Consider the following 25,282-nt stretch of genomic DNA (forward strand, 5'->3'; position numbering starts at 1 on the left):
CAGCGCGCCTGCGCCCCTGCCCCGACGCGCAGGCGCACAAGCCAACCCGGTGACCGCAAGGGACCACACTGAACATGCGCAGCACGCACCCTGGCGTACGACCTCAGGTGTGGCTCGTACTGAGCAGGCGCCATAGTCACTCTGCCGCCATATGTACTGGCACTGAGCATGCGGAGACGGTAGAGTGAAGCGTCTACGGGTCTTGGTGTATGCGTATAACGCTCGCTGAAGCCTGCCTCCTCAATACGGCTACCGATTGGTGGGACTGTCTGAAGCCCCCTACATCGCCTCGTGCTGCTGGCTCAGAGCATGCGCAAGGCGGTCTATTCGAAGGCGGCTCTGTTCTGGTGGAGCCGGAGGGGCCAGGGCTGGTTGTGATGGTAACGCTGGGCTGCCAGTGCGCATGCTCCCCGAGGGAAGGCACCTAGAGACGCTGCTGGGGCAGAATTTTTGGGGCGCGTGCGGCCGTGAGGGGCGAGAGTCAGGTACCGAGCGGGGCCACGGACCCCCCCACACCCTGCCTCTGCTGGGCCTGGCGGGGGGGCGCTGGGGTGGATGGGGGGGCCTGGGATGGGGGGTGCCACGTACGCGGGTGGATGGGGGGCCTGGGATGGGGGGTGCACGTACGCGGGTGGATGTGGGCCTGGAATGGGGGGCGCCACGTACGCGGAGGGATGGGGGGCGCCACGTACGCGGAGGGACGGGGGGCCTGGGATGGGGGGCGCCACGTACGCTGGTGGATGGGGGGCCTGGGATGGGGGACGCCACGTACGCGGGTGGATGGGGGGCCTGGGATGGGGGGCGCCACGTACGCGGAGGGACGGGAGGCCTGGGATGGGGGAAGTGCTACGTACGCGGGTTGACAGAGGGAGTGGGTTGGGGGGTTGCCACTTACGTGGCTGGATGAGGGGGGCCTGGGACGGGGGGGTTGGGGTGGGGATGCACTGTGTCTGTGGCTGGGTGACGTGTGTTGGAGGTGTGCTGTGTACGTGGGGATGGTGGGGTTCTGGGCTGGGATGTGCTGTGTACATGGCTGAGTCATGACAGGTGTCGGATGGGCGTGTTGTGCATGTGGCTGTGTGATGAGGGCATAGGATAGCATAGTGTGGGGTGGGGGAGGTGCTGTATATGGGGCAGGCTGACGGAGGCATGGGATCAGGGGCCACCATATACATAGCTGGGGGACAGAAATGGGATGGGGGTGCGCCATGGGATGAGGGTGCTCCATATATGTGCAGAGGTGACAGGAGCCTGGGAGGGGATTGTGCTGTATGCATGGGAGGGTGACACAAGTGTGAGATTAGGGGGGTGTCGGAAACATGGCTGGGTGGTGGATGCAGGATGGAGGTGTGCAGTGTATGTGGCTGGATGTTAGGGGCATGAGATGAAGCATGTGCTGTATAAATTGCTGGGTAATGGGGGTGGGATTCAGTGTACACCATAACCATGTCTGTATATTGGGGGGGCATGGGATGGGGAGGTGTGCTGTATACATGGCTTGGTGGCAGGGGCATGAAATGGGGGTTGCTGTATACAAAGGGATGGTGTTGGTATGGGATAACAGGTGGCTCAGTGATGAAGAGCATGCTGTATAAGTGGCAGATAATGTGGACACAAGTTGGGGTGCAGATGATGTGTGTAGGAGGGTGATGGGCCCACCATCATGGGCATGCACTGAATACAAAGGGGGTTAGAGGATGGGGAAGTCTGTGCCATGTACCTACGGAAAAGGGACAGAGACACAGGCCGTGTCTTTTTTTTTTTTAAGGAATCCTTTGCAGGTCACTTTTAAAATCAGCCTCGTTTTTGGTCTGGGGAGGATTGCATTTGCCAGTGGGCTCCTTGCTGCAGTGGACGCTGAAAGTATCATAGAAGTAGGGCTAATGATAAAAATAAAAAGACTCCACAGGATTTATAGGATAGCTAAAGAAGTGAATGACCAGTTTAGAATCAGCAACAAAGATGTTCCTGGAGACACGGAACATCTTATATTATAATTTAGCAGCACCTTCCATAACAAATCCAAAGAACACTGACTTTGGAAAAAATTATGCCTGCTTCTTTTAGCTAGATAGATCACGGCAGTGTGGGGGCCTTATAAAAGAGTATTTTCCAGACCTACAGAGGTGGCATGGAAGAAGCTCAGTGGTAGTAATATGATGGTGTAATATGTGCCTGAGATAATCAGGTTAATGCTCTGATGCACCTGGAATGATACCATGAGATGGAAAATAACCCAAAATAAAGGAGTTGATCCTACCTCTAAGGAAGGAGGACAGAGAGATGATAAACTAGACTTAACATATGCCCTGACTAGGAAAATTTTGTCAAATTTCCCACTGTTATTGACTGACATTAGCAACAGAGTGAAATTTCAGAACTTTCCCTACTGTAGACAGAGCCCTAGCCTGGGTGGATGGAAAAAGAAATAAATACTGCAATAGCATTGGAACTTAGGGTTTGATCCAGAGTTCACTGAAATCAATGCAAGTTTTTCCATTGACTTCAATGGGCCTTGGCTCAGGCCTATAATAACATGAAGCTGAAAAGCTTAGCCTTCTACCTAGACAAACTTCTAAACTGCTGGCATCAAGTCTATAAAGATGCTAGCTACTTCCAAAATTTGGTTCATGGACTATGGCATTATCATAGGCCAATGTCATAAATGGTATTGGAGCATACCCTGGCAGGCTTCTTGAGCATCTGGCTTTTGTGCTCTTCTGGGTGCCTGCTTGTATTTTTCCTTTCTGTCCTGCTTTATGTAATTCACTAAGCAAAAGTCAGAAAGGAGAAAGAATTTCCTTTCTACAGTGTGGTTGACTCAACTACAGTGTTAGTCAGATGATATGTAGCAAAATAAATAGACTGGCTTCCTATGAATTATCGTCCGTACTCTTGAACAGCTGCCATTCAGGCTGAAGTGCTGACTGCTGAAGTTTCCCTCTGAGCAGCCAATTTCTTTGAGTGCTTCCTCACTAGAGGCTGAAAAGGACAACCAGCAATCCTTTGTGGGTAACTCTCCTCTCACGCTCAATGGCATTTCCTAACTGATCAGTCTCAGTTAGTATTAGGCCATATTATTAGGGTTATGAGAAGTTAGAGATGAGAGAGACCTAGTAGAGCATCTAGTCCAACCCCTACCCCAGCCTGCAAAGACAGAATATAATCATCCTCAACATTCTTGATAGATGGATTGGGTATTAAATTGGAATTTACAGTTGTGGGCGTACTGAGTGGTCCATGGTAGGCTGATTCAACAGAATGATAAACACTAACCATATACTTTCAGTTGGGTGGATTATGGAAGTATGAATGGGTTCTACCTGTCAGTTTAGCTTTCAAGAGTAACTCTTCTCATAGATCTAGCTTGGTTTCATCAACCCCTGTTATGCATGCGAGAATCTAAATTCTCACATTTGAAATTGGATCCCATGATGCTGTAGATCTTTTAGCAGCAAGTGCCTCTTAGCATCCGCAAGGAAGGACGATTGGCAGAGCAATCCCCAGGTAAGTCATGTTAGGCCTGTTGTAGACAAAGTGTCAGAAAAGATTTTGCTTCACCTAAAGGAGAACGTGAGGCTCTAATCTGCCCATGGTTGTATCCTTTTATATGTACTAGCCTTTTATTTTTAAGATTTCCCACTGTTGCTACCATCAGTGGGAGTGTTAATATAAACCAGCCTTTTAACTCCAGTGTCATTTAATCCGGCGGTCGAGGCAACCCACTAGTTTAAAATACCAATGCTTGGTCTATATTAGTGCTTCTATTATGGTTACCAGAAATATAACTGAACCACTGGAACTTTAGGAAAATAAGTAGAAAAGCCTACAACAACATGGCAGGTCAGTAATTTCTAAGAAATGACAATACAGTCTTCATGTGTCAGCAGAGTCTTGCACGTATGAACAGATGGAATGACAGTTGTGCTTGAGCATTCTGGTCAATATTGGACACCTTAGTCTCAAACTTGCAGTGTTTGAGGCAGCTAAATATATGGAGGCTTTTTGCAAAATAAGAGAGAGAAGTACCATGGGAAACCCCATTGCTCTAATTTTTTGTGGTTGTGCTGAGCATCAATTGGTGGTGACAAAATTCAACACCTAATTCCCACTCAAACACATCACAGCCCACTGTGGCCACTGTCAGTACTGAATGATGACCGCAGCCCTTTCAAAGGCGTTTTGGCCATTAAATCCACATAGCTGCAGGGCTTAAGTCTGGAAAACCGCACAGTTGCCCTCTATGAGAGTGAATTTCATTGCCCTACTATGCTTTTCCTGGGTTACAAAACTGGTCCAAAGCTTCCCACTCCCTTCCTTGATCAACCACAGTAAAAAGCACAATTCTATATTTTTCTTTTTAGGATTAAATCCAAAGTGAAGGAGAATGTCAATAGTCACAGTACAGCTTGGTCAGTGTGGTAACCAGATTGGTTATGAGGTGTTTAATGCTCTCTGCAGCGACTTCCACAGCACACATGGACTGTGCTCCAAGAAGGAGAATGAATCCTACCAGGAAGCTTGCAAGGAACGTTTCTTCAGTGAGGAGAAAACTGGAGGTACAATTTTTAAGGATTTTTTTTTTCAAAGCCAATGGGGCTGGTATTTGACCTATTAGAAATATATGTAGTAATAAATAACTTTGCGTTTCTATTTAAGAATGTGCTTTTGGTACATTCGTGAATTTACCATCACAGTCCTGTATCCCCTATGAGGTAGCTATGCATTGTCGTTTGCCATGTTAACAAATGGAAAAGCAGACAGAGAGGTGAAGTGACTTGTCAAGGTCAGATACCAAGCCACTGGCAGAGCTGGAACAGAACGCTGCTGTCCTAAATCCTGGGCCTGCGCCTTAGCCCATCTTTCTCTGATCCTTGTTTTGTGCCTTTGAGTGCCCACAGATAGCCACGGGAACTAACAAAGATGTTTCTCATCTAGAAAAGCTATTTTTTTTCTTTCCAGTTTTCTGTTTATTACACGTTAGGTAGATCAGATTAAGAAGTGGGGCATGAAGCCTGGCCATTTCAAATGCTAGCTAACATGAATGGCTTCCCCAGGATATCTGTCTATGTAGAGCCTGCAAAACACTTTGGGATCATGAAAGGTTCTATTTAAATGTAAAGCTTTGAGGGTCAAATTCTGCTTACTTTATTTCCACCTACTGTCCCCCTGGAGTTAATGGGATGATTTGCATGCATAACAGAAGTATCATCTGGCCCTTAAGTATATTTTTGTGCTTATTATGTTAAGATTGTTTTCTTTTTAAAAGGCTTAAGTATGATGCATTATTTTTTATTTTGAAATTTTTTTCCTCTCTCCAGGACCTGTTGCCCGGGCTGTACTTGTTGACATGGAACCTAAAGTAATCAGTCAGACCCTATCAAGGGCTGCTAGGTCTGGCCTCTGGAAATATGACCATCAGTCACACTTCTGTCAGAAACAGGGGTCTGGAAACAACTGGGCAAATGGGTATGAATGATCACTGCAAGCTTTGCTAATAATAATACAGCATGTGAACACTAAGAAACTGACTGGCTTCACAGTTCTCCTCTCTTAGAAGCAGAACTGTTGCTACTTGTGAAATTATATACTGCATGCATAACATTACCCTGATTGGACTGCAGTTGTAGGCTGCTTGTGCTATTTTTGCAAGGAATTGAGATTGGTATTTACAGTGAAGACTACCACTCAGTTATAGAATGAAAAGTGAACAAAATGTCACACAGACATCTAACTAAATTTTTGGGTGCAAAATGGGAGGCTAATTTTAAAGATCAGGTTCTTAATACAAAATAAATGGCACAACAGAGGAATTAAGGATTGATCACTACAAGTAGTATTGGTGATATAAAGAGTTATATAAATAGATCAGCATTTTGAAAAGAAGGAAAAGCTGCTTTATATGTTTGTGTGGTTGACTTCATTGCTTTTATTTTGCTATACGGTAAGAGTTCTTCTCCTGTCACTTTCTCTCCTCTGCTGTAGTTACTCTGTTCATGGGCCCAAGTACAGAGACGTTATCATGAACCTGGTCCAGAAGGAAGCAGAGAAATGTGACCGACTCAGTGGATTTTTCACAGTAATGAGCCTGGCCGGTGGCACAGGATCAGGCATGGGAACCTTTGTGAGCCAGTGCTTAAGGGATGCTTTTCCAACCTCATTTATACTCAACCAGGTTATCTGGCCATATGGAACCGGTGAGGTGAATGTTAAAGCTTCAAGACAGTTCTGCAAAACTTTTAATTAGTATTAAAAAGACAGTCGACCAAAAAAAAAATCAGCCTACACTAGGTTTACTTCTTGTGTTACAAACAACAGTTAACTTGCTGATAACTGAAAGATATCGGAGAAGGGGAAGTCAGCTGCTGTGGGTCTTTAAAATGAGAAAAAACAATTTTTAAAATATTTGTAAAACTATAAGTCCTAACTATGAGACTTATTTCATTAATGCCTGAGGCTATCTTAGTACTTATAAGGTCCCTGTTACCATAGCATGCTACCACAGCATGGGAGCGCAACACAATTTTTCTCCGGGTATTTATCATTACAATGCCTCTGTGAGGCACAGAACTACTATTATCCCTGCTTTACAGATGGGAACTGAGGCAGAGAGACTGTGGGCTAGCGGCTGCTAGAAAGGCTTTGTCAATGCAGCTGTAACGGAGACACAGTTTATACCTGCATAAGGAGAACATTTGCCAGTGTAGTTAAACCACCTCCTCACGCAACTTGAGCTATGCAGGCAAAAGAACATGGGAGGTGGAGGTTTGCTGGCATAGGTATGTCGGACAGGGGTGTGAATTTTTTCCACATCCTCTACTGACATAGCTATGTCAGCAAAACTTTGTAGTGTAGACCTGGCCTAAGTGACTTGCCCAGGGACACCCAGGAAGTCTGTGGTAGAGCAGGGAATTGAAACTTGTCTCCAGTTTATTACATGGCAAATATTATAATAAATAAAGAATGCTGCTCATACAGCTTCACTCTTAGCACCTTGCTATGAATGCAGCTGTGGATGATAAGATCAAGGTAGGCCTTGATAGCTATCAAAGGGGAAGCTAAAATGGTTACCGAATTGGGTCCAGAATCTTGGTAAAGGGGGAGTCTGTCACTCCATGAAGAACATCAAAAGAGATAAAGGTACAGAAGTGAGGATTAAGTTACATAGACAAATTCTTAATTTGTTAACTCACATGTGTTGATGTGCATTTTTGCTTCCAGGTTATTGTTCAAAACTACAATTCAGTTCTGACACTCTCACACCTGTACCAGTCATCTGATGCGCTCCTTGTTCACGAAAATGATGCCATCTACAAGATCTGCGCTCAGCTAATGAATATTAAAAAGATCTCCTTCAGGGATGTAAATCAAGTAATTGCACATCAGCTGGGAAGTGTGTTCCAGCCCACTTACTCCTCAGAAGGAGCCTCACAGCATAGCAGAAGCCCGCTAGGTATCTAATGATAATGCTTTGCGCCATCTAATGATTTCATTCCAAGGATCTCAGAGCACTCCTCAGAGTTAAACCTCAGCGCCCTGTGTGAGTTGGGTATTATCCCCCCTTTTAAATATGATGAAACTGAGGCAGAAAGAGATTAAGCAGATTGCCATTGGTCATACATAAATTTTGCAGCAGAGTTAAGAGTAGAGCTTCTGCCACCCGGTCTCATGCTTTACCACAAAGTGATGCTTCCTCTTTCCAAGTGGCTGGTGTCATCCTGGGACTAATTCACATTTCAAATGAACCCATCTGCAAGTCAGTGATTTTGTTCTGAGTTGGGGTTAGTTTAAATTATATGCAAACCAAAACCAGATTAAAAGGCTTGCACAAACCCCTGCAAACCAAAATCAGAGTACTATGCAGCTCTTGTTAGTGAGTGATAAGGCAGGTCTGTGGTGTGTGCCATCCTGGAATGGGAGAATTAATTTATCCATAGTACCGAAAATTGTGGTTGCTACTCAAAATTTCCACTTTAGCCTTTGCCCATCAGTCCCTCCAACAATAGATTCGGAGTGCAGCATCTATGTCTTCCAGGCCAGACAAATGCAGAGGAAGGTTTATTATTTTCTATACTCCATGTTGAACAGGCGCAGGGGCCTGTTCATTTCTGATAAGGAACACAGGATCATTTCCTCTTTTGTTCCTATATCTCTGATGCATCTTACATTGTTTTACCCTTTAGCTATTCAACCTTTACCAATTACTCTTGCAAGGAGGGGGAAGTAAGTTTCAGTGGTCTAATCAAACAGGGTTAAAGATATTGTTGAATTAAATGTCATAAAACCATTGGAATTGCTATATTGGCTCAGAGTAGCAGTCTGCCTAGTCCAGCCTCCTTTCACCAAACAGTGGTCTTTACCAGCTGCTTTAGCCGGAGGTGTAAGAAACACCCTACTGGACAACTATGGAATAACCTGCTTTCAGGGGAAGTTTCTTCCTAACCCACATCAGTTAGTGGCTGGCTTCTGCCCTGAATCATAAGCATTTGTATACTCTCTAAATAATTATCCTGTTGGATGTAACTAAGTTATTCATTGTCCATATTTTTTTTTTTTTATATATATATATATATATATATATATATATATATATATATACACACACACACACACACACAAGATTTTTAAAATCTTAAGAAATGGAATTGAAAAAAGATTGCTCCAGTGAGTTCTATAGGCTGATTGTGTCATATATAAGCACTACTTATTTAGTTTTAAATTTGTCCTTTTCAGTATTGTATCATATCCTCATGTTCTTGTATTGAGAGAGTAAATAGGAGCATTTGGTTTACCTTGTCTATGCTATTTATTATTTTGTATAGCTCTACTATGTCTCCTCCCTAAATAGTCCCACTTGCATACAGAATAGCCTGTGATTAGAGGCACATTCTCATTGTTTTTCTTGAAACTCCTTCACTTTTAGCTCTCTCTCCAAGATACATCCACTGGAACTGATTTATACTTTGTTGACCTAACAATAGCATTGTAATACATTCACTGTTTTCCATCCTATTTTTTACATATTCCAACACATTTGCTTTTTTTGAGCACCATTCAACAATGAGCAGATTTTTTTCAGTGATTTGTCTAGTCACTTCCGCAGAGTGCTAACATGCAACCCATCATGTATGAGTTTTTCACATTCACTGTGATGTGTATGATTTTGCACGCATCAACTCTGCTTGTTGCCCCTTCATCTTGTCTCATTAGAGCCCCATGAAATTCCTCACTATCTTCTCTCCTAGAGTAGCCTAAATAATATTTTAGAGGCAGTCATGGCAGCTGTTTTTTTTCTTCTCAGGCGACTTAATGGAGTCTTTGGTTCCCCATCCTGAATTCAAGATGTTGGGTCTTCGGAACATACCTCAGATGTCAGAGAACTCCCTGGCATATAGCACGTTTACTTGGCCTGGGCTCATCAAACATCTAAGACAGATGCTTATTGCTAATGCTAAAATGGAGGAAGGTAAGAGGCGTATGCACACCCTCAAAATCAACTACTCTTTCAACATAAGTTTCTACATGTGGAATAAGGTTTATTGCCTTTGGGAACTCACTGGCTAGCTTTAATCAATTAAGAAAGAAGTAGACCCTTCATCTAGATAGCAGAAATTGTTCCCCACATACTGAACAGCTCCTTCAACTAATAATGCAGCTGCCATAGGACCTTCCAGTTATCCCTGCTTTATCCTAATTTAGCTATGAGCTCTCAACTAACAATAAATATTAAGAATATGTAAAACAAAACCTTTTGGGATTTACTTACATGATTCACTCGAAACAGCTCTGGGTTTCCTAGTTCAGATTTGTTTTTTACACTTTAATCCTTCCACTTTTACCTAGACAGGTAGTGAACTGTAATATGGTTTCCAGTTACATAGTTCAGATGCCAGCAAGGGCCAAGGATGGTGATCTGCTTACTAGGGACATTTCCTAGGTGGTAGGAATAGTGACTGCAATGGGAGATTTCTCTATATAAGAACTTCAGGTTGAATTCCATTATCATCTCCAAGAGTCACGTACCTGCTGCTTGATCACTGAGTGGAGCCTATGTGCTGTGGTACTTCCTCTGCCGGATGTCCAGTGCTAGGTACTGAATATCGCTAGCACTACTCTCTCCAGCTAGCCTGCAGGACATCTTTCTGAATGCAGCCCTGCTTCATGTCAGGATGATAGGAACTGAAAAATGTAAATTAATTAAGCACATCAATGATTGAAATATTGATTTCCTTTATTTTTAAGTTTGTTTCAAAAACTTGTTTCTAGGTATCGATTGGCAGGTGCGACCACCATTGCCAGGGCATCCTGTCCCCCAAAAAGCCTCTCCAAATAAGGCACTACATTTTAACACTTCCATTGCCAATCTGGTTGTCCTGCGAGGAAAAGATGTGCAAAGTGTGGATCTAGGTGAGAAGAAAATACACAGTACATTAATTATTCCCTCTTCTGTATCCTACTGTTTTCATTGGGTCAGTCACTAGCGAAAGTGAAAAAAAGCCACAGTTTCTTTCAGTAGGCACATCAGGTGGAAATATTGCATGGAAGCCTGACTTGATCTGCCAAGTAGCAGCTGAGACTTTACAGAACTGGCAGAACAGAGCTGCATGGATGACTTACTGCAGCTGTTTTTGCTTTCATATCAGGGTCTCGTGAGATCACCACATTCTACACCACTCCCAAAGCCCCAGCTTCTAATTATTAGCTGGGACACAGAGGACATGAGAAAAAATTGCAGCATTCCCTTCCACTTACGTTGGTTGTGAGGTTGAATGTGCCGTCTCTGCAATAGTTCCTTGCTGCCCTGACAAGCTATGACTAGTCCAACTATCCTTTTGCAGGACCACTTTTTTAGTCTACGTATTCATGCAGTAGATTTAAAGCAGACCTTAAGAGCTCTAGCGTACAATACTCAGTGCACCGTTCTGATTGGAAACTTGTAGTTGAACTTATAAAGAAAGTCACCTTGGTAAAACTCAGTCAGAAAAGACTGCCTTATTCCCCTTGCAGGAGGCTTCAGAGAGCCAGCATTATACACATCATGGCTAAACCCTCAAGATGCCTTTAATGTATGGAAAACACCAAGAGCCTTTAACAAGTATGAAAAGTCTGCTTCTTTGGTCAGCAACAGCCAGTTCCTGCTGAAACTTATGGACAACATTGTGGGGAAAGCTTGGAATATGTTTGCTTCCAAGTAAGTGAAAACAAGAATGCTAGTTTATCATGTAGACTTTTCAGTATTTACACTGGAAGTAAATAGCTGTAAACACATCTCAGTTTAAAATGCTTCATAGAGCGTTCTGACTGGGGAGAAAAAGAGTTGCCCCTTAAAGCCACAGTAAAAGAAACAGCAATACCAGCTCCATTCCAGAATGTGTGTAAATATGATGGTAATTTGCCAAATGATGTTCTTGGGGGATTGGGGTATAATAGCCTCTGTGTCACAAGTTCAAATCCAAGCCAGGCTAGTAGTGACAGCAAGTTGCTGATCAACCCTGCTGTAAAATGTGAGCATAATACATACATATAGGAGTACATCCATTCCTGCAAAGAGGAACAAAGTTCCCACTAATTAAAACCACTTAAGAGGAACCAGTGCTAAGTGGCTTATTTCCTAGAACATTGAACCAAATTCATATCAGAGAAAACTTGCTAGACCAAACTTTTTTGCAAGGCACTCAAAAGACAGTAAAATTAAGGCCAGTGGCTATTCCCTTACCTTTGTCAAATGGTTGGTGGCCTTGAACCATTTTTTGCCCTTTTTTTCCCAGCAGTCATTGCAGAGAAACTCAAATGATAATGGAGGCTGTAACCTTGGTTCTAGAGGAACCCCCTCTAGGGTTGAGGCACCATGGCAGAGCAGTGTGGAGAAGCTTGCACTACCTATGTTGTATCTGTTGGATAAATAGGATCAGTGTCCAGTGCAATTGAGTTGGCTCTTTCACCAACACTAATAAACCCCAAAAGTGACTTGTACATTTCAGAATATCCATTCTAAAAATAACACATACAAACTCTGTTACTGATCACATAGTTTCCAAGTTGTACTCAGAATTGCTGCTCATTCCAGGAAACAGGAAGATTCCTGGCTTGGTTCAAAAACATTTGGGGAGTTTCTATGTTTATAAAGGCTCTGTCCTCTGAGGTTTACCTTTCCTTCAAACCAGACTTTAACTCAAAAAAATAATTGCCTCTTTACTTTCGTCATATGAGACCAAGATTTTTGGGCATCAGAAGGCAAGCATCCAGTGGGAGTTAGCCACACGATCTACCTGAATAAGAGCTGAATAGTTCTGTTCCTACATTTACCACCGTTAAACTCATGCAACAAACAGCAGTTTTAAGCTTGTCCTGCACAGACTACTTGACACCTAGCTCATCATAAACAAGTAAACGTCTGCCTCCAAGTACAGTAATTGCTCTTAGTGGCTCTGCTGAGATTCAGAAACAAGCTAGAAAATGCTCTTTACATTTCCCAAAAAGTCAGCCACTGATACCTGAAATTGTATTGTTCCTTTAAATCCGCATACCTGAGGCTATATACAGTATTAGAACTGGATTATGTTGTACTATCCAGTATGAATGACACAATAATTCCAAACAATGTACCAGAAACAATTCAGTTCTGGTTTACAGGAGTGGAAACAGCCCATTACAAACTAGCTCAGTCTGATGCTATACCAGGTGTCAGATTTTTAGGGACCAATGATTTGTAATGTCTTGTCTGTCTAGTTCTCTCTTGTTTACCCAGACTCTTTGCTCCCTCAGAGCTTATGTTCACCAGTACACTAAATTTGGGATCGAAGATGAGGACTTTCTGGACTGCTTCACAACTTTGGAACAGGTTATCTCAAGTTATGCCAGCCTTTGATTTTGAACCACTTACAAATAGGGCTTTGTCGGAGGGAGTACACACTAAAAGGCCTTCTGTGTCAACTTTCCCAAGATGAAGTGGCTAAGGCACTGGAGTGTAAATGCTTTTTTTGGTGATTGGAATAGTAATCTGCATCAGAACTGAATGTTCCTTGTCTCCCATACAGACAAGTATATTTTGTATATAATGAATGTATGCATTGAATATTTAATAAACTTTTTATTTTTTCAGTAAATTCTCCTTAGTTTGTCTAATTTGAAGCGCCCTAACTTTTTCTCCTCGGTCTCTTGGCCTTCCATATTTTTCCTGAAGAATTTCCATAGCCCTGAGTTTTTTCAGTTTAAGTCTGGCATCTGAACTAGTATTAACTGCCATGCTATAGTAGGACTGAAGGATGCTGTTAGTTACAGTACTAATCCAATTTGATCTTTCATTTTAAACTTTACATTCTAATACTTAGCCCTGAAAGGGTTTTACCAATAGCCACCAATATGCCCATTATCAAAGTAGTACTAATCATTACTAAAAAAATACATAAACATAACTTACCATTAACTTATTTGCTAATATTCACTACTTTATTAGGGAATATAACTAAGGACCCATTATGCTGTGCAGCAAGCTGGTCTTAAATTCTGTGGCAAGGCCTCTGATCTCTGTGGCATTCTAGCATGGCAGACAGCAGATTCTGCAGCATCTTAAAAGTTTTTTAAAAATTGAGGTTCTTAATGAACGTGAAAGTGAATAATAAAAAGTTACATTAAGGATATCGTGCTGATTATGGTAAATTCAATTTATTTTCTGCAGTCTCTGTATTTTCCAATGTGCCACCTTTAGGGTTGTCAGTCTTTATGGTTCAGAATTAACAATCCCTTAAGAACAGCAGTTCAGCTGTTTCAGCTACCGTTGCAGACTGGCTGCAGATTCAGGGATTCACTGCAACCATTTATATTGGGCTATGTTTATGAAGTTTTCTTCACAATGAGGGAAGAAACAGCTTTTATAAATGAAAGATTGTGGAGCGCAATCCTGCTGCAGATTCCACAAATGCAGAGCCCTGAATGTTAGGCAACTTCAAAAATCCTCCTTAGAAATCGGTTGGACTTTAGACTGACTTTCCACAACCACAAGATGGTGCCATTATCAAGCTAGAGACTCCGAATGCTCACCAAGTGAACCAATTAATAGGAAAGCTGCTGCAATCCTGTGCCCGCATGCAGGGTACATACACATCAGCACACACACTGGAAATAGGACTGATTCATGACCTTTCAGCCCTGGTTGTTGCTTGTTGCACTAGATAGGAGGAAGATTTTCATATGGTAAAATATTACACTAGGAAAAATAAATGTATTTAGTTTGTACTAAAACATACAGACTTCTCCCTCCTTTGCAGACTGGAGTCATTTTCATTTTACATTGTTTCCTTTGTATTTTTTATCCAATAGTTTTAGTTTTTCTACCTACTTATATCAGGTTCTTACACCATAACATTCAAGCTCAAGGACTCTTCCCTTAAGATAGTTCAGTAGATACATACAATAAACTTTCTCTTAGGTCCACGTTGCCTTGTAGTCCAAGCCTCTCTGAGCTAACTAAAATGCAAGTAAGCACATGCTGTGATGGTGACTGTTACACACAGGTCATTTTTATATATATTCTCACTCTCAAACTTATGCTGCAACTAAATAGCTGATTATTGAGTTTAAACATAGAAAGTTTGACCAATTTTAGACTGATTTAGACACACCCTTGAACTCTCTCCTCTCTCACTCCCCAGGGATATTTTTAGTTTTGTCAGAATGATTATAGTTATTTTAGGTCCAAAAAAGATCTTTCAAGAGAAGTCTAACTTAGTGGCAGTCCCAGATGCAGAAGTGATCTTTTGACTCAGCTGAGCTATGACAGCAGGCACTTTGCAAGCTAATTTATTTCCTCTTACCTTCTTTGCTGGTTTATTCACCTCTGCACTTTTCAGTTTAGGCCAAGGACAGTAGCACAGATCATCTGGGAGCAGCTATTCTCCTGGTAGTTCTGGCCTGTCAGGAAAGAGGAACTGGTAGATCGAATCTTCTTGATGAGGGTTGAAGAATGTGACTCTCATGGGATTGAGCCGGTACTGAGGCTAAATTCACTATTGCTTGAGTTTTTTGGGATCGCTAATTGTTGAAACAGTGTTAGCAGTTTCATGGCAAGCCACAAATGATTCTGGCAGACATGGAGATAGCTGATGGGGGAGGTAAGGTTGAAAGGAGACAGACACTTTTTTCTCTTCTCTGACTTTTCCCAGTAAAGGAGGAGAAGATTCAGCTGGCTGTTGGCATTAGGAAGACGATTAGGCTCACCCCTTATTTTGTATGTGCTATTAATGAATTCAGAGCTGATATTTATTTTATACACTAAAACTAGATATGTAAATAATATTCATGCTGGAGTTTCACATTGGGATTTAGGGAATTTTATAGCTAAAGCCTTAAAATGTCATGGGACGGCAGTCCACTGCTGCTGCTTGTTGTTGGTGTAGTAAACCTACCACTATTGTTCTCACATAAATGCACTTATACTTTCTGTCCAAGAGATGTCACAACATTTCATCGTAGCCTTTTTCCTTCAGAGATCTATCAAGCAATTCAATCTGATTCATCCTCTCACTTGCTTTTTCTAAGCCAGTCTTTACTTAGCCACTCTGGTTCCTGCTTCAAGGCTCATTCAACTTCCCCCGACGCCAGTAAAAAGACACCCATCATTCTAATATCTATGCATGGGCCTGAAACAAGCCTAGACACTAATATTTGTTTTGTAGTGGTTTTTCCAAGTTGTTTTGGGGATTTTTAAATACTTCTCTGTAAAAATCACTTGGTTGTTTCCTAGCTGCTCGGTTGCTAACTTGAATAAAAAGGTTTGTTTGGTTTGGTTTTTAAACCCTTCTTGGAACTCTCTAACATGCTTATTTTTACTCAAGAGACTGAAACATTTTCAGAAGGAAAGATTGCACAAGAGGTTAAGATAAACAACACAAACTATTCAAGGAACAAAGGGTCAGAGAAGGAGACAATACGGAGAGCTGACTTTTTTCCTCCTAAAAAAGACTCGTTAGCAACATAGTAGGAATTCTTTGCCTCGGTGTTCTAAAAGAGCACTGCTGAAGTATCAGAAAAAGAGGTAGTTCCCATATCAGAGCGGAGCATAAGTAATCAAGAAATTGATGTCTGAAGACTGATAAAGTTCCAGGAACACACGACCCAACCTCCAGTTCTAGAGAACATGGAAAAGCAAGATAAAAAAATCTTTAGCAGATAAACCTTCTTGCAATCAGCATTGAGCTGTGTTACTGCTACATCAACAAGTAAGCAGATATTCCTCATTACATGACTGTCCTCCCTTTGTTTTTCTGCTGCGTGCTCATTATTCTGAGCATGAAACAAGTGGTCTGGTACCTGTTGTGACTATGGACTTAACTGATCCATTTACCTATTTTATACCATACACTTTGTGTGTGTAGGTTAGATCCCATTTTGTCCGTGGAATGGTGTATTTGACCTAACAATTTTTTCAATTTTCAAAATTAAGAGATTGTTAGAATCAGGAAATTTAACAGCCATTTAAGGTGTGATTTCAGTACTGGGGAAAATGCATGCAATTCCAAATAGAGGTAGAAAATTATGCTGCAATTACAGCAAATCAGCAATGATTGAAAACCAAAGAGGACAGATTCAGTAGCTCAAAGGCAGAGCAGGAACCACCTATTAATCTTCGTTTCATGAGGATGCCTGCAAGGACTTGCTCACAAATAGGATTGTGGGCAAAATATTGCCAATTCCATCAGGGAACACAGCTCTTTGCAGCAACGTGATGGGCTGGCACCCTGTGACCAAAATAATTAATCTTCAGAAAACAACGTTTCCTGCCAGCAAAAATGGCCTTGAGGCTGTGAGAAAAACTTGAGGTAAGAATGGAAGTGTAGTTTTTTTTTTTTGTTTTTTTTTTTTTTTGCACCAGCAGTCACCATTATTTTCATTGTTTAGCACAAGAGATTGATAATTGAGTAGGGGTTCTGTCCCATCTCTAGGCTACTTCCTCTCAGGATGTCCTTTATCAGCAATCTGTGACTTGGGAATTTGCTCCCTCATCCCATTCCAAAATGGATCTACTTTCCTGGCATGCTGCAAAGCCCCTATCTTTTCCCAGGGAGTTGGGGAAGCATGGCCTGAGTTAGAGGCGTTGGATGACTTGTGATTTTTTTTATTGTTCAAAAATTGTATGTGTTTAATAGTCTGAGCAGTCCCCCCTTTTTATTTTACTGTGAAAATCAGTTATGTTAAGGGTAGCCAGGGTCTTGGATGGGGGCCTTTAACCTTTTTGACAATTTAATTAAATAAAATAAGTAACTTGATCCCAAAGTCCCCACAAGCTGAAGAATGGAAGGCCTCACTCGACATATTCACGGGCAAGTATCCACATCACAAACACTACCCCAGAGGACTTTATTACACTAGGTCTATTGGAAGAGGCCAAAGAATAGAGTACTCTTATTTGCCCAGTGTCCCTGCCGGTGAACGCTGAGGCAGAATGATCAGTTGGCAGGAGGTAGCTTATACTGGGATTGAGTGTAGCTGATCTATGTGGTGAATAAAGGCACTTTACTTGAGTCCCACCAGTCTGGTGCTTTCCAAAAGCACCAAAAATTCACCTGTTAAAAGCAAAGATGAAAGAATTCAATTGTTTGAGGAAGCGAGAAAATCTTGAGGCGGCTATGGACATAATCTGCCTGGATATCAGTATATATTAATCCACAAAAGAACCGACATAGTAATTAAGTATTGTAGAAGGTGTAGTTTTCTCAATTTGAGCAAATAAAGAACGGAGGTGGGTCTTGAATGCAGAGCTGAATGCATAATTTAGTGAAAGCAGTTCAAGATTAAAGACAGCAAATTAGTTAACCAGGAAGAAGGAAGTGATATGTTACAATCAGTTTATGAAACTCAGATACAAAGAGCCTGAGTATTAGTTTTTATAAATCCAGTGTAGACGGAAGAAGTCTTATGGAACCAGGGACCAAGTACATGAAGGAAAGTGCACTCACAAGTCAAAGTCTGTGTTCTGGAGAAATCAGTGAGTTTTTGATACCACTTTAAAAACTGTTCAAAGTTAACAGCAAATCATCTGGGATCCATAAGTCAAGGTAGGAATATAAAAGTCAGCTAGTTACTGCAATAGTGTAAAAACCACATTTGGACTATGATCCACGGAACTGATTTTTTTTATATAGAAATCTATTAAAGAAATTGAGCATGAGCTGGTGCCTTTTTCCAAACTGCTCAGAAGCACAGTCCATACACGGCTTTAGCAATACAACAAAGTTCAGTTAAAGCCTCCTTCCCATATTTGGCTGCTCCTAGGATTTCTACTTCAGGTCCACTTTGCTTACATGCCCCCCATGGCTCAGCCAGGTAGAGTCAACAGTCCTGCACTCCAGCTGTAGAAAGTCTGCTGCTTTTTAGGTCAGACTATCACACAATAGTCCCTGACTCCCTTCTGGCTTTATAATCCTCTCCCTCTACTCCAGACAGCTATTTCCCTTATATCCGGGTGGGGTGATGAGTCACCTGGCTCAGTGAGTCAGCACAAGCAGTTTCAACCATCCCCAGCAGGCTAAGCAGCTGCAAACAAGGTGTGGCCTTTCAGGGAAACACTGTCAGCCTGTTACATGGAGGAAAGAGTAAATGATGAAAACAGGATCTGAGATAAGTCACAGAGTTTAGAGAAACACTGCTTCTATTTTTCATGGAACATGAGACACAGGCAACCATGTGGGGCTCTACTCATTTGTGAAGGGAACAGAGACGGCAGATGCCTCTGGTGTTATCATGCTAGTGTTACAACAAAGGGAAGAGGTAGCCTGAACTTAACTGCATAGCTCTGTTAAAGAGAGTAATTAACATAAAACAAAACTACAGGCGGCCTGTAAATACAACTACTTCAAAATGGGGGCTGATCCTCTCAACCTTATTCATTTAAGTGGTGCTTACTCACATAAGGAGTTCCATTTAAATCAAGGGCCTGTTCATGTGAGTTAGGGTTGCAGGAATAGGCCCATTTTTTGTTGTTTTGTTTTTCAAAAGAGTTAAGTTGCATCACGAGATATAAACCAACAGCAGAAAAGAAAGTGATAATGGTTTCTTGGCTTTCCTCCAGTCTAAAATTCCTTATAGATAAGATATTGACTTGGATGAGTGGTAGAATTAACTAGAAGAACAAACTCTAGTTAATTATTCAAAAATATAAAATACAGCAGATAGCTGCTATAGAACATCATCACACACCAGACTGACAATTTGTTTGAACCTCACTTACTCTTCAAGGGTTTTTGTTCCATATTTACATGCAACAGGAAGCACAATCTCTATCCTATTGGTATATTATTTGTGCATTGAAGTGTGAATTGTATTCTGTGGTCTCCCCTGAATACTTCTTTATACATATTAGATTACGTGCACTGTATAGTGTTTATATAGCGACTCACAAAAATACACTTCATCTGCTTGAGAATGGTGTAATTGTGGTCAGATGGCATGATTTAATTTGATCTTTTGCCCAGCAAACTTCAATATGTAATAGATCATTTTTTGGAGCATGAAAGCAGAACACAACCAAAGGAGCCAAGTTGAAAGCAGCCCTTCTCCCACCTTCTCTGCAGAAGGTGTAATAAAATACTGACTCTTTGTATTTTTTGTTTGGCAAAGGCAGCTCCAGAATCATTATAACACTCTCAATAAATATGGTAAGACTTGGGCAATAGGTCAGAGCTACTGCTCTCCAAACCAGTCAGTACAGCATCCGCGCTCACGAATACACAACATAGTTACGTGCAATATCACTCATTGCTGGACTGTCGTCGTCATTTATATCTTGCCACTCGTAAGGGAAAAACCAGTGGGTTTTCCCCACTATCTGGGCAGTTCAAGCTTGTAGTTCAGCCTATGTTGTAACTGCTACATTATCTAGAAAGTGACTATATTACTCAGTAGTTCAACAGTGTCAAGGCAACAACTTCTCGTTTCTTTACTGGATTTTAGATGGAAAAACCAGAATGCTAATATATGCAATTGATGAATGTAAATTCAACGAAACATCCTTATCCTAAGAGGTAATACTTGATTCTTTTGCATCTGCTAAGTCTAAATATTTCCACTGAGTTCTGTCGCATCACACACAAAGCCAGTTACTTTTCTCCACCAGCCTAGTATTTTTATGTCAGAGCAATATTGTATATAAAAAAAATTAGATCCAAAGTCTACTGCTGGATTTTTAATGGTCCGGTGGTATTCTGATAACATTACAAATGATGGGCCCCATCTGACATCCACACAGGTGGCCTCCTGTACCTGAGCTGAGCTATGCTGAAGTCAAGAGGGTTCCCGTCCAGACAGAGGTCACTGAGCCCCATCCAAGTCAGTGCTGCTCCAAAAAAGTTCTGCTCACACACAGGCAGTTACAGGATTGGGGCCTACGAGAGCAAAGACTAAGACTGGAGAGTACACAAAAGAAAACAATAATGCCAGGAAAACTGAAGTTAAAAAGAGACTGTTACAATGCCTGGGGAAAAAGCTGAAATTATGGTTCATGTAAAATAATACCTTGCTCTTTTATAGCACTTTTCATCTGTAGATCTCAAAGCACTTGACAAAGGAGGTCAGTATCTCTATCACAGAAATAAAGGATTGAAAAACAGAGAGCCAACGTAGGCCACAATCTTGAGCACAAGGCGGGGCATTGGAAGATCTGGATTGTAGACATGTTACTGGTGTCTGAAGTTGGAAAACTCACTGAGCCTCATTGTGCTTCATTTCCCCATCTGTAAAGTAGGGGTTAATACCCACCTCTGCAGAGCACATGGTCATTACTGACCAAACACCTTGCAAGCGCTAAGCGTCATTTTTCAGACTCGGACATCTAGGCAACAAAAATAAGTGCTGAAATACAGGCTGCAAAATCTCTGTCCACCAAGAAAGCCAGGGGCTTTTATCACCTTGAATCAAATCCTGAAGTCCTTACTCAAGGCAAAACTGACACTGAAGGTCATTGAGAGTTTTGCTCAAGTATGAACTGCAAGAATTTGGCCCAATGAACAATGACTGAATGCTAAGCAATTCCAGTTTTCATTTAGCCTCTCTTGAAGCTTTGCCTAAGCCTAACACCCTTCCAAGGACCAGAACTAAAGCAGGCCTCCAAAAAAGGCCTGGGAAATTTTCATACACTGACTTCATTTAAAAATGCTGCAGCCATTTGCGAGCGATACATTCACTCTCTTGAACATAGCAACTATATTGTTTAATAGTCAATGAAGTGTGTGTATACAGTAATTACACAGGCAATTCAGCCATATATAAAATGCTTCAGGGCAGTACCAGGTTAAAGATTGCCTGCTGCACCAATGAACGCTCATTCTAAGCAATGCTGCTTAGATAAGTGTCCCCATTTTTTTTTTCATTGACCTTTTTAGGCAAAGCTCTGAGTAATAAACTGGCTCTGGATTTCTTTAGAATTCATCTCTTCCTGTTGCTCATTTCCCCACCTGGAGTCCCTATTATGCAATATGTAAAATAAATTTCCATAACAACCAGTGGTAATGTTGCAAGCAGAGGTCAGTAGGACTTTGATGAGGAATAGGCAGCAGGAAACAAGACTCTGAAACCAAGAGGCTGTTTTTATGCAAATATCTTCAGCAGTAAGGATCTGAAGAGGAAAGGAAAGGCTGAAAATGACAGAGACAGAATGGTTTTTGGCACAAAAAGAGCAACTTACCCCAGGTCAAAGTCAGTGGCAGAGATGGGAATATATCACAGGTTCCCAGGTCTGTGCTCAGTGCTCTAGACTGTAGCCATACAGGTTAGACGCTCTGGGGGAGCATTCCACTGGGGGACGTTATTTGGGTAATGCTGCATTAATAGGGGAAATGTAATAGGCGGCTCCCAGCCCTAGGTGCTTTATTCTTAAAGTGTGCTGTGAGTGGGCAGGTTTTGGTTATTGATTGTGGAAAATGCTAATTCTATACAGACTCCTCCAGAGGATGCAAGCTGCTCAGATACTCCTATTTTAAGTTCTCCATATTTGCAATCATTTCACTATTGCCACTTTTTCTCTGGAGCAATTGGGGAGGCCCAATTAATTGCCCAGGGAAGGGGGGTGAAGGTACAATAGCATAATTAGTTACCCCATTCCATTGTGGAGGCTGGGGCCTACACAGAATGTGGCTTACGGAATCCTGGGAGAGCCCAGAGCCAGACCTTGGGAAAGGCACTTAGGTGAGGACTGTTTCATGGACAACCCTTGCTAAAAAAGCAGCAGGCTCTATTCCTTACAGAGTTCCTATCACTGTAGGGATCTCAAAGATCTTGTTTAGATCCACAGCTATTGCTTCTCCCTAAAGAAGGCAGTTTACAGACTGGTATGAAGCTCCATGCAGTAACAGTGTCTAAAAGCAACACACTCTGACAACCAAGGCAAATGGTCTAATTTACAGGGGGATTTTTTGGGCCACTGTCTATGTGAAACACATCAATACCACTGGCCAAAAGATCTAAACGAACATGTCCTGCACAGAGTGAAGGCAGATTTTGGGGCCATTATGTGAAGGGTGTGGCTGTAAGGGAGTTTATCAAAACAGGGAAAAATACACTGAAATGACAAGACCTGGCTCTTTCCTTTCAGCTGGAAATGGCAGATAACACGCTTGTTAAGAACTGCCTGGGCAACCTAGTTTGTATTTCTAAGGAAGTTAAAGGAACAACAATTAAACCAGAGTGTCACTCCCAAGAAACAAAGATGGTGAATGCTGACGCATCTGTAATACACAAGATATTAACTATGAACAGCTTAAGTGACATTTAGAGAACGCTGACCTATGGTTTTAATGTTAACCTGTTCAAGGTTCTCTTAGTCATTCAGTGAATGATAAAAACCATGCAGAGTAAAGGCCAATGTTATCTTAAAATAGACGAAAACAAGGTTCATCCAAATTAACTACATTTAAAAAAATCTATTTACATGTTTAGATTCATTTTAGAGCATGAACACTTCAGGGCTCTCTCTCTCTTTTTCCCCCAACAGTTCACCAGCTGCACAGCTCAAGCAGTGAGCTGGCTGAATGACTTCACAGCTAAAAAGCCTATTTAGTCAGAATTAACACAGATAAACGCACATTTTGACTGAAACAACATTTCGCTGAAGACGCAGCAGTCAGACTATTCCGGACAACTGACTTCATGCTGCATGCTATTACCTGAAATGCAATACAAGCACCCGGGGTGAAGCTACACCCACTTTATGACTGCAGCTTTGATTAAGCATTTTTTGTTCTTGGACAGCAACCTAAATATTAGGCCTGGGATTTCCAAAAGAGCCAGAATTCAATGGCAGTTGGGCAACTAACTCCCTTAGCCCTCTTTGAAAACTTGAACCCACCTTACATCCCTCTTCCTCCATCCCCCATACCAAGCCCAGCAAAATGCGTTGTTTTGTTGCCTTTAATAAAGCCTTTTGTTCAAACAGCATTTCAACAAACAAGTGGTACAGTAAAAAGTGAAGTGGGTGAAAGAGGAAGGCATGCTGTGCCCTCCAGCTCTTCAATGAGAGGAGAGTACTGCAGCAAAGTCAAATACATTTTGAATAATCCCATTTAAAATGAGCCTGCAAGAGCATCCTCAACCATTTGCCCGTTATATGGTTCTGAATGTGCCAGCATAGCATGTCTTATCGCAGGCAAAGTGTTTCTCCCATTCAAAACTTACTGAAGAAGCTATAAGGAAACCCTCACCGAAGTCCCAGCAATTAAAACCCTTACCTAGGCTAGTTTGTTTTCAGTGAGGAGGGGCCAGAGCCTAGCAGGAAACATTGACTATTTTTCTCCTTCACTTTTCACACACTGCTTATTACTGGATCCCGGTGGGAGCTAGTAGTTACTTTAAAAAAAAAAAAAAAATAGAATGTGAAATCCAAGCAGAGTATTTAATTTCCAATTGTCAAGCATATGAATAATTTCAAGCTGTAGCGTATTACTGCCCCTAAAAGATATTTTTAACTATGTGCTTCAAGGGAAACTACAATTTTTATTGTTGCCTCTGAGGAATACACATAATCATCGTCCTTTATTTTTGCACCTGCAATCAATTATGGGTACAAGTATTCTTGATACTTTCAGTTGTGCCTGTTAATTGGGGAGATGTCCACCGGCTATTTGGGCCTGCAATTTATCGTTCTTGCAAAGAAACTGAGGCTGGACTGAGACCAATTTAAAAATTAGGTCCAATATGCACATTAAGAAAAGATATTATAAAACAGTATGCAAGAACATCTGATGTTGGCTAAAAATCTCCATTAATAGGAGTTGGGCAGCTGCATAAATCCTAGGGCAGCCATTTTAATAACTCCAACAAGAAACAGTATACATACAAAGACAGGTGGTTCAGAGCTAGTCAGTGAGACAGGGAACAGGCAATTTCCACAACTATTTTTATGGGTGGAGGGGGAGGTACAGAACTTGCCTATAATTGGAAATTTTCCCATCCCAGATTATTTTCTTTGAGATCCTGTAGGCCAGTCCAGACATTTGGCCTGGCCTAGAGTCCTCCAGAGGATCAAAGAGGAAGAGCTGCTGAAATCCTTTCTGTGACATCAGCTCTGATCTACCTGTCTTGGTAATGATTAGGTCAACAATATGACTGCTTTGTTATTTCATATTTATAGTGGACATGTGAAATTAGTGATTTTGCCACATTTTACGCTGGTGAATGGTAATTGTTTCATCTTGCAGTTTTCCCTTTCAAGGTCTGGCTAAACCAAAATATTAGTTGTCACTGCTATGGCTGCTGATAGCTCATTGCTGTATGTTCCTCAAAGGGTCAAGGAAAACATGTTCATGAAGAATAAATATCAAGGGACTTAAGGACAATGAGAGCGCAGGGAAAATAAGGAAACTTTACTGGTCGCTGCCAGGAGGAGAACTGTACATGCACAAACCAGTACTAGTGCGATATGTACTTTTAGTACTGTAACAAAACTCACACGTTTGAAAACTAAAATATTACCTATCAATATTTCTTCATTAAATCTAATTCAGTTAAGCTCTAATTGCATAATTTTCTCCTTTAATATCGAACATCCATGTCATTTGAAATCCATACAAACAAAAGGAATCTTTTGCATTTCAGAAGACCAAACCACATTTTGCATATATTGTTAAAGGCTTTGGATTTTCCTTTGAATTTGTTAAATGAAGTTGAGAAGTCTCTTCTTGAATCACGTTGCTTACTGAATGTCTGTGTTGGGACAGTACATATTTGTAAGATAACATGCAAAGGCTAATTATACAACAATGGACTCTATTCTGCTGAAATGAAACCAAGAGAAACA

At 41.6% G+C, this 25,282-nt stretch overlaps 1 protein-coding gene and 1 long non-coding RNA gene across 4 annotated transcripts; one reads left to right on the plus strand and one right to left on the minus strand.

The window, feature by feature from the left end:
* The first annotated feature begins 39 nt into the window (after window positions 1-39).
* TUBD1 (tubulin delta 1) lies at window positions 40-13,106 on the plus strand. 3 transcript variants are annotated; one of them, XM_067565749.1, is made up of 9 exons: window positions 40-485; window positions 4,365-4,559; window positions 5,322-5,469; window positions 5,986-6,202; window positions 7,222-7,453; window positions 9,302-9,466; window positions 10,267-10,407; window positions 11,008-11,191; window positions 12,766-13,106. In XM_067565749.1, the coding sequence occupies exons 2-9, from the start codon at window positions 4,388-4,390 to the stop codon at window positions 12,866-12,868; spliced, it is 1,362 nt and encodes a 453-aa protein (XP_067421850.1). In that variant the 5' UTR covers window positions 40-485; window positions 4,365-4,387; the 3' UTR covers window positions 12,869-13,106. The 3 variants fall into 3 exon arrangements, with proteins under 3 accessions (XP_067421850.1, XP_067421851.1, XP_067421852.1); XM_067565750.1 differs by lacking the exon at window positions 40-485 and adding an exon at window positions 2,786-3,507; XM_067565751.1 differs by lacking the exon at window positions 40-485 and having other exon boundaries at window positions 3,520-4,559.
* On the minus strand, window positions 10,390-14,981 carry LOC137164805 (uncharacterized). Its single transcript, XR_010923198.1, has 3 exons — window positions 14,814-14,981; window positions 11,717-11,891; window positions 10,390-10,403 (listed from the first exon to the last, which is right to left on the minus strand). It is a non-coding gene; the product is annotated as an uncharacterized lncRNA (long non-coding RNA).
* Window positions 14,982-25,282: the final 10,301 nt, after the last annotated feature.

This window comes from Emydura macquarii, unplaced genomic scaffold (genome assembly GCF_026122565.2).
Source record: "Emydura macquarii macquarii isolate MOO-44397 ecotype Brisbane River unplaced genomic scaffold, CSIRO-AGI_Emac_v2 contig_2699, whole genome shotgun sequence".
Lineage (NCBI taxonomy): Eukaryota > Metazoa > Chordata > Testudines > Chelidae > Emydura > Emydura macquarii.

What these genes read in the sequence shown, in the direction of transcription:
- TUBD1 (XM_067565749.1), top strand. Translation starts at nt 4,388, where the DNA reads ATGTCAATAGTCACAGTACAGCTTGGTCAGTGTGGTAACCAGATTGGT. An exon ending in TAATGCTAAAATGGAGGAAG is followed by an intron (nt 9,467 to 10,266) that starts GTAAGAGGCGTA and finishes ACTTGTTTCTAG; the next exon opens with GTATCGATTGGCAGGTGCGA. An exon ending in TGTGCAAAGTGTGGATCTAG is followed by an intron (nt 10,408 to 11,007) that starts GTGAGAAGAAAA and finishes TTCCCCTTGCAG; the next exon opens with GAGGCTTCAGAGAGCCAGCA.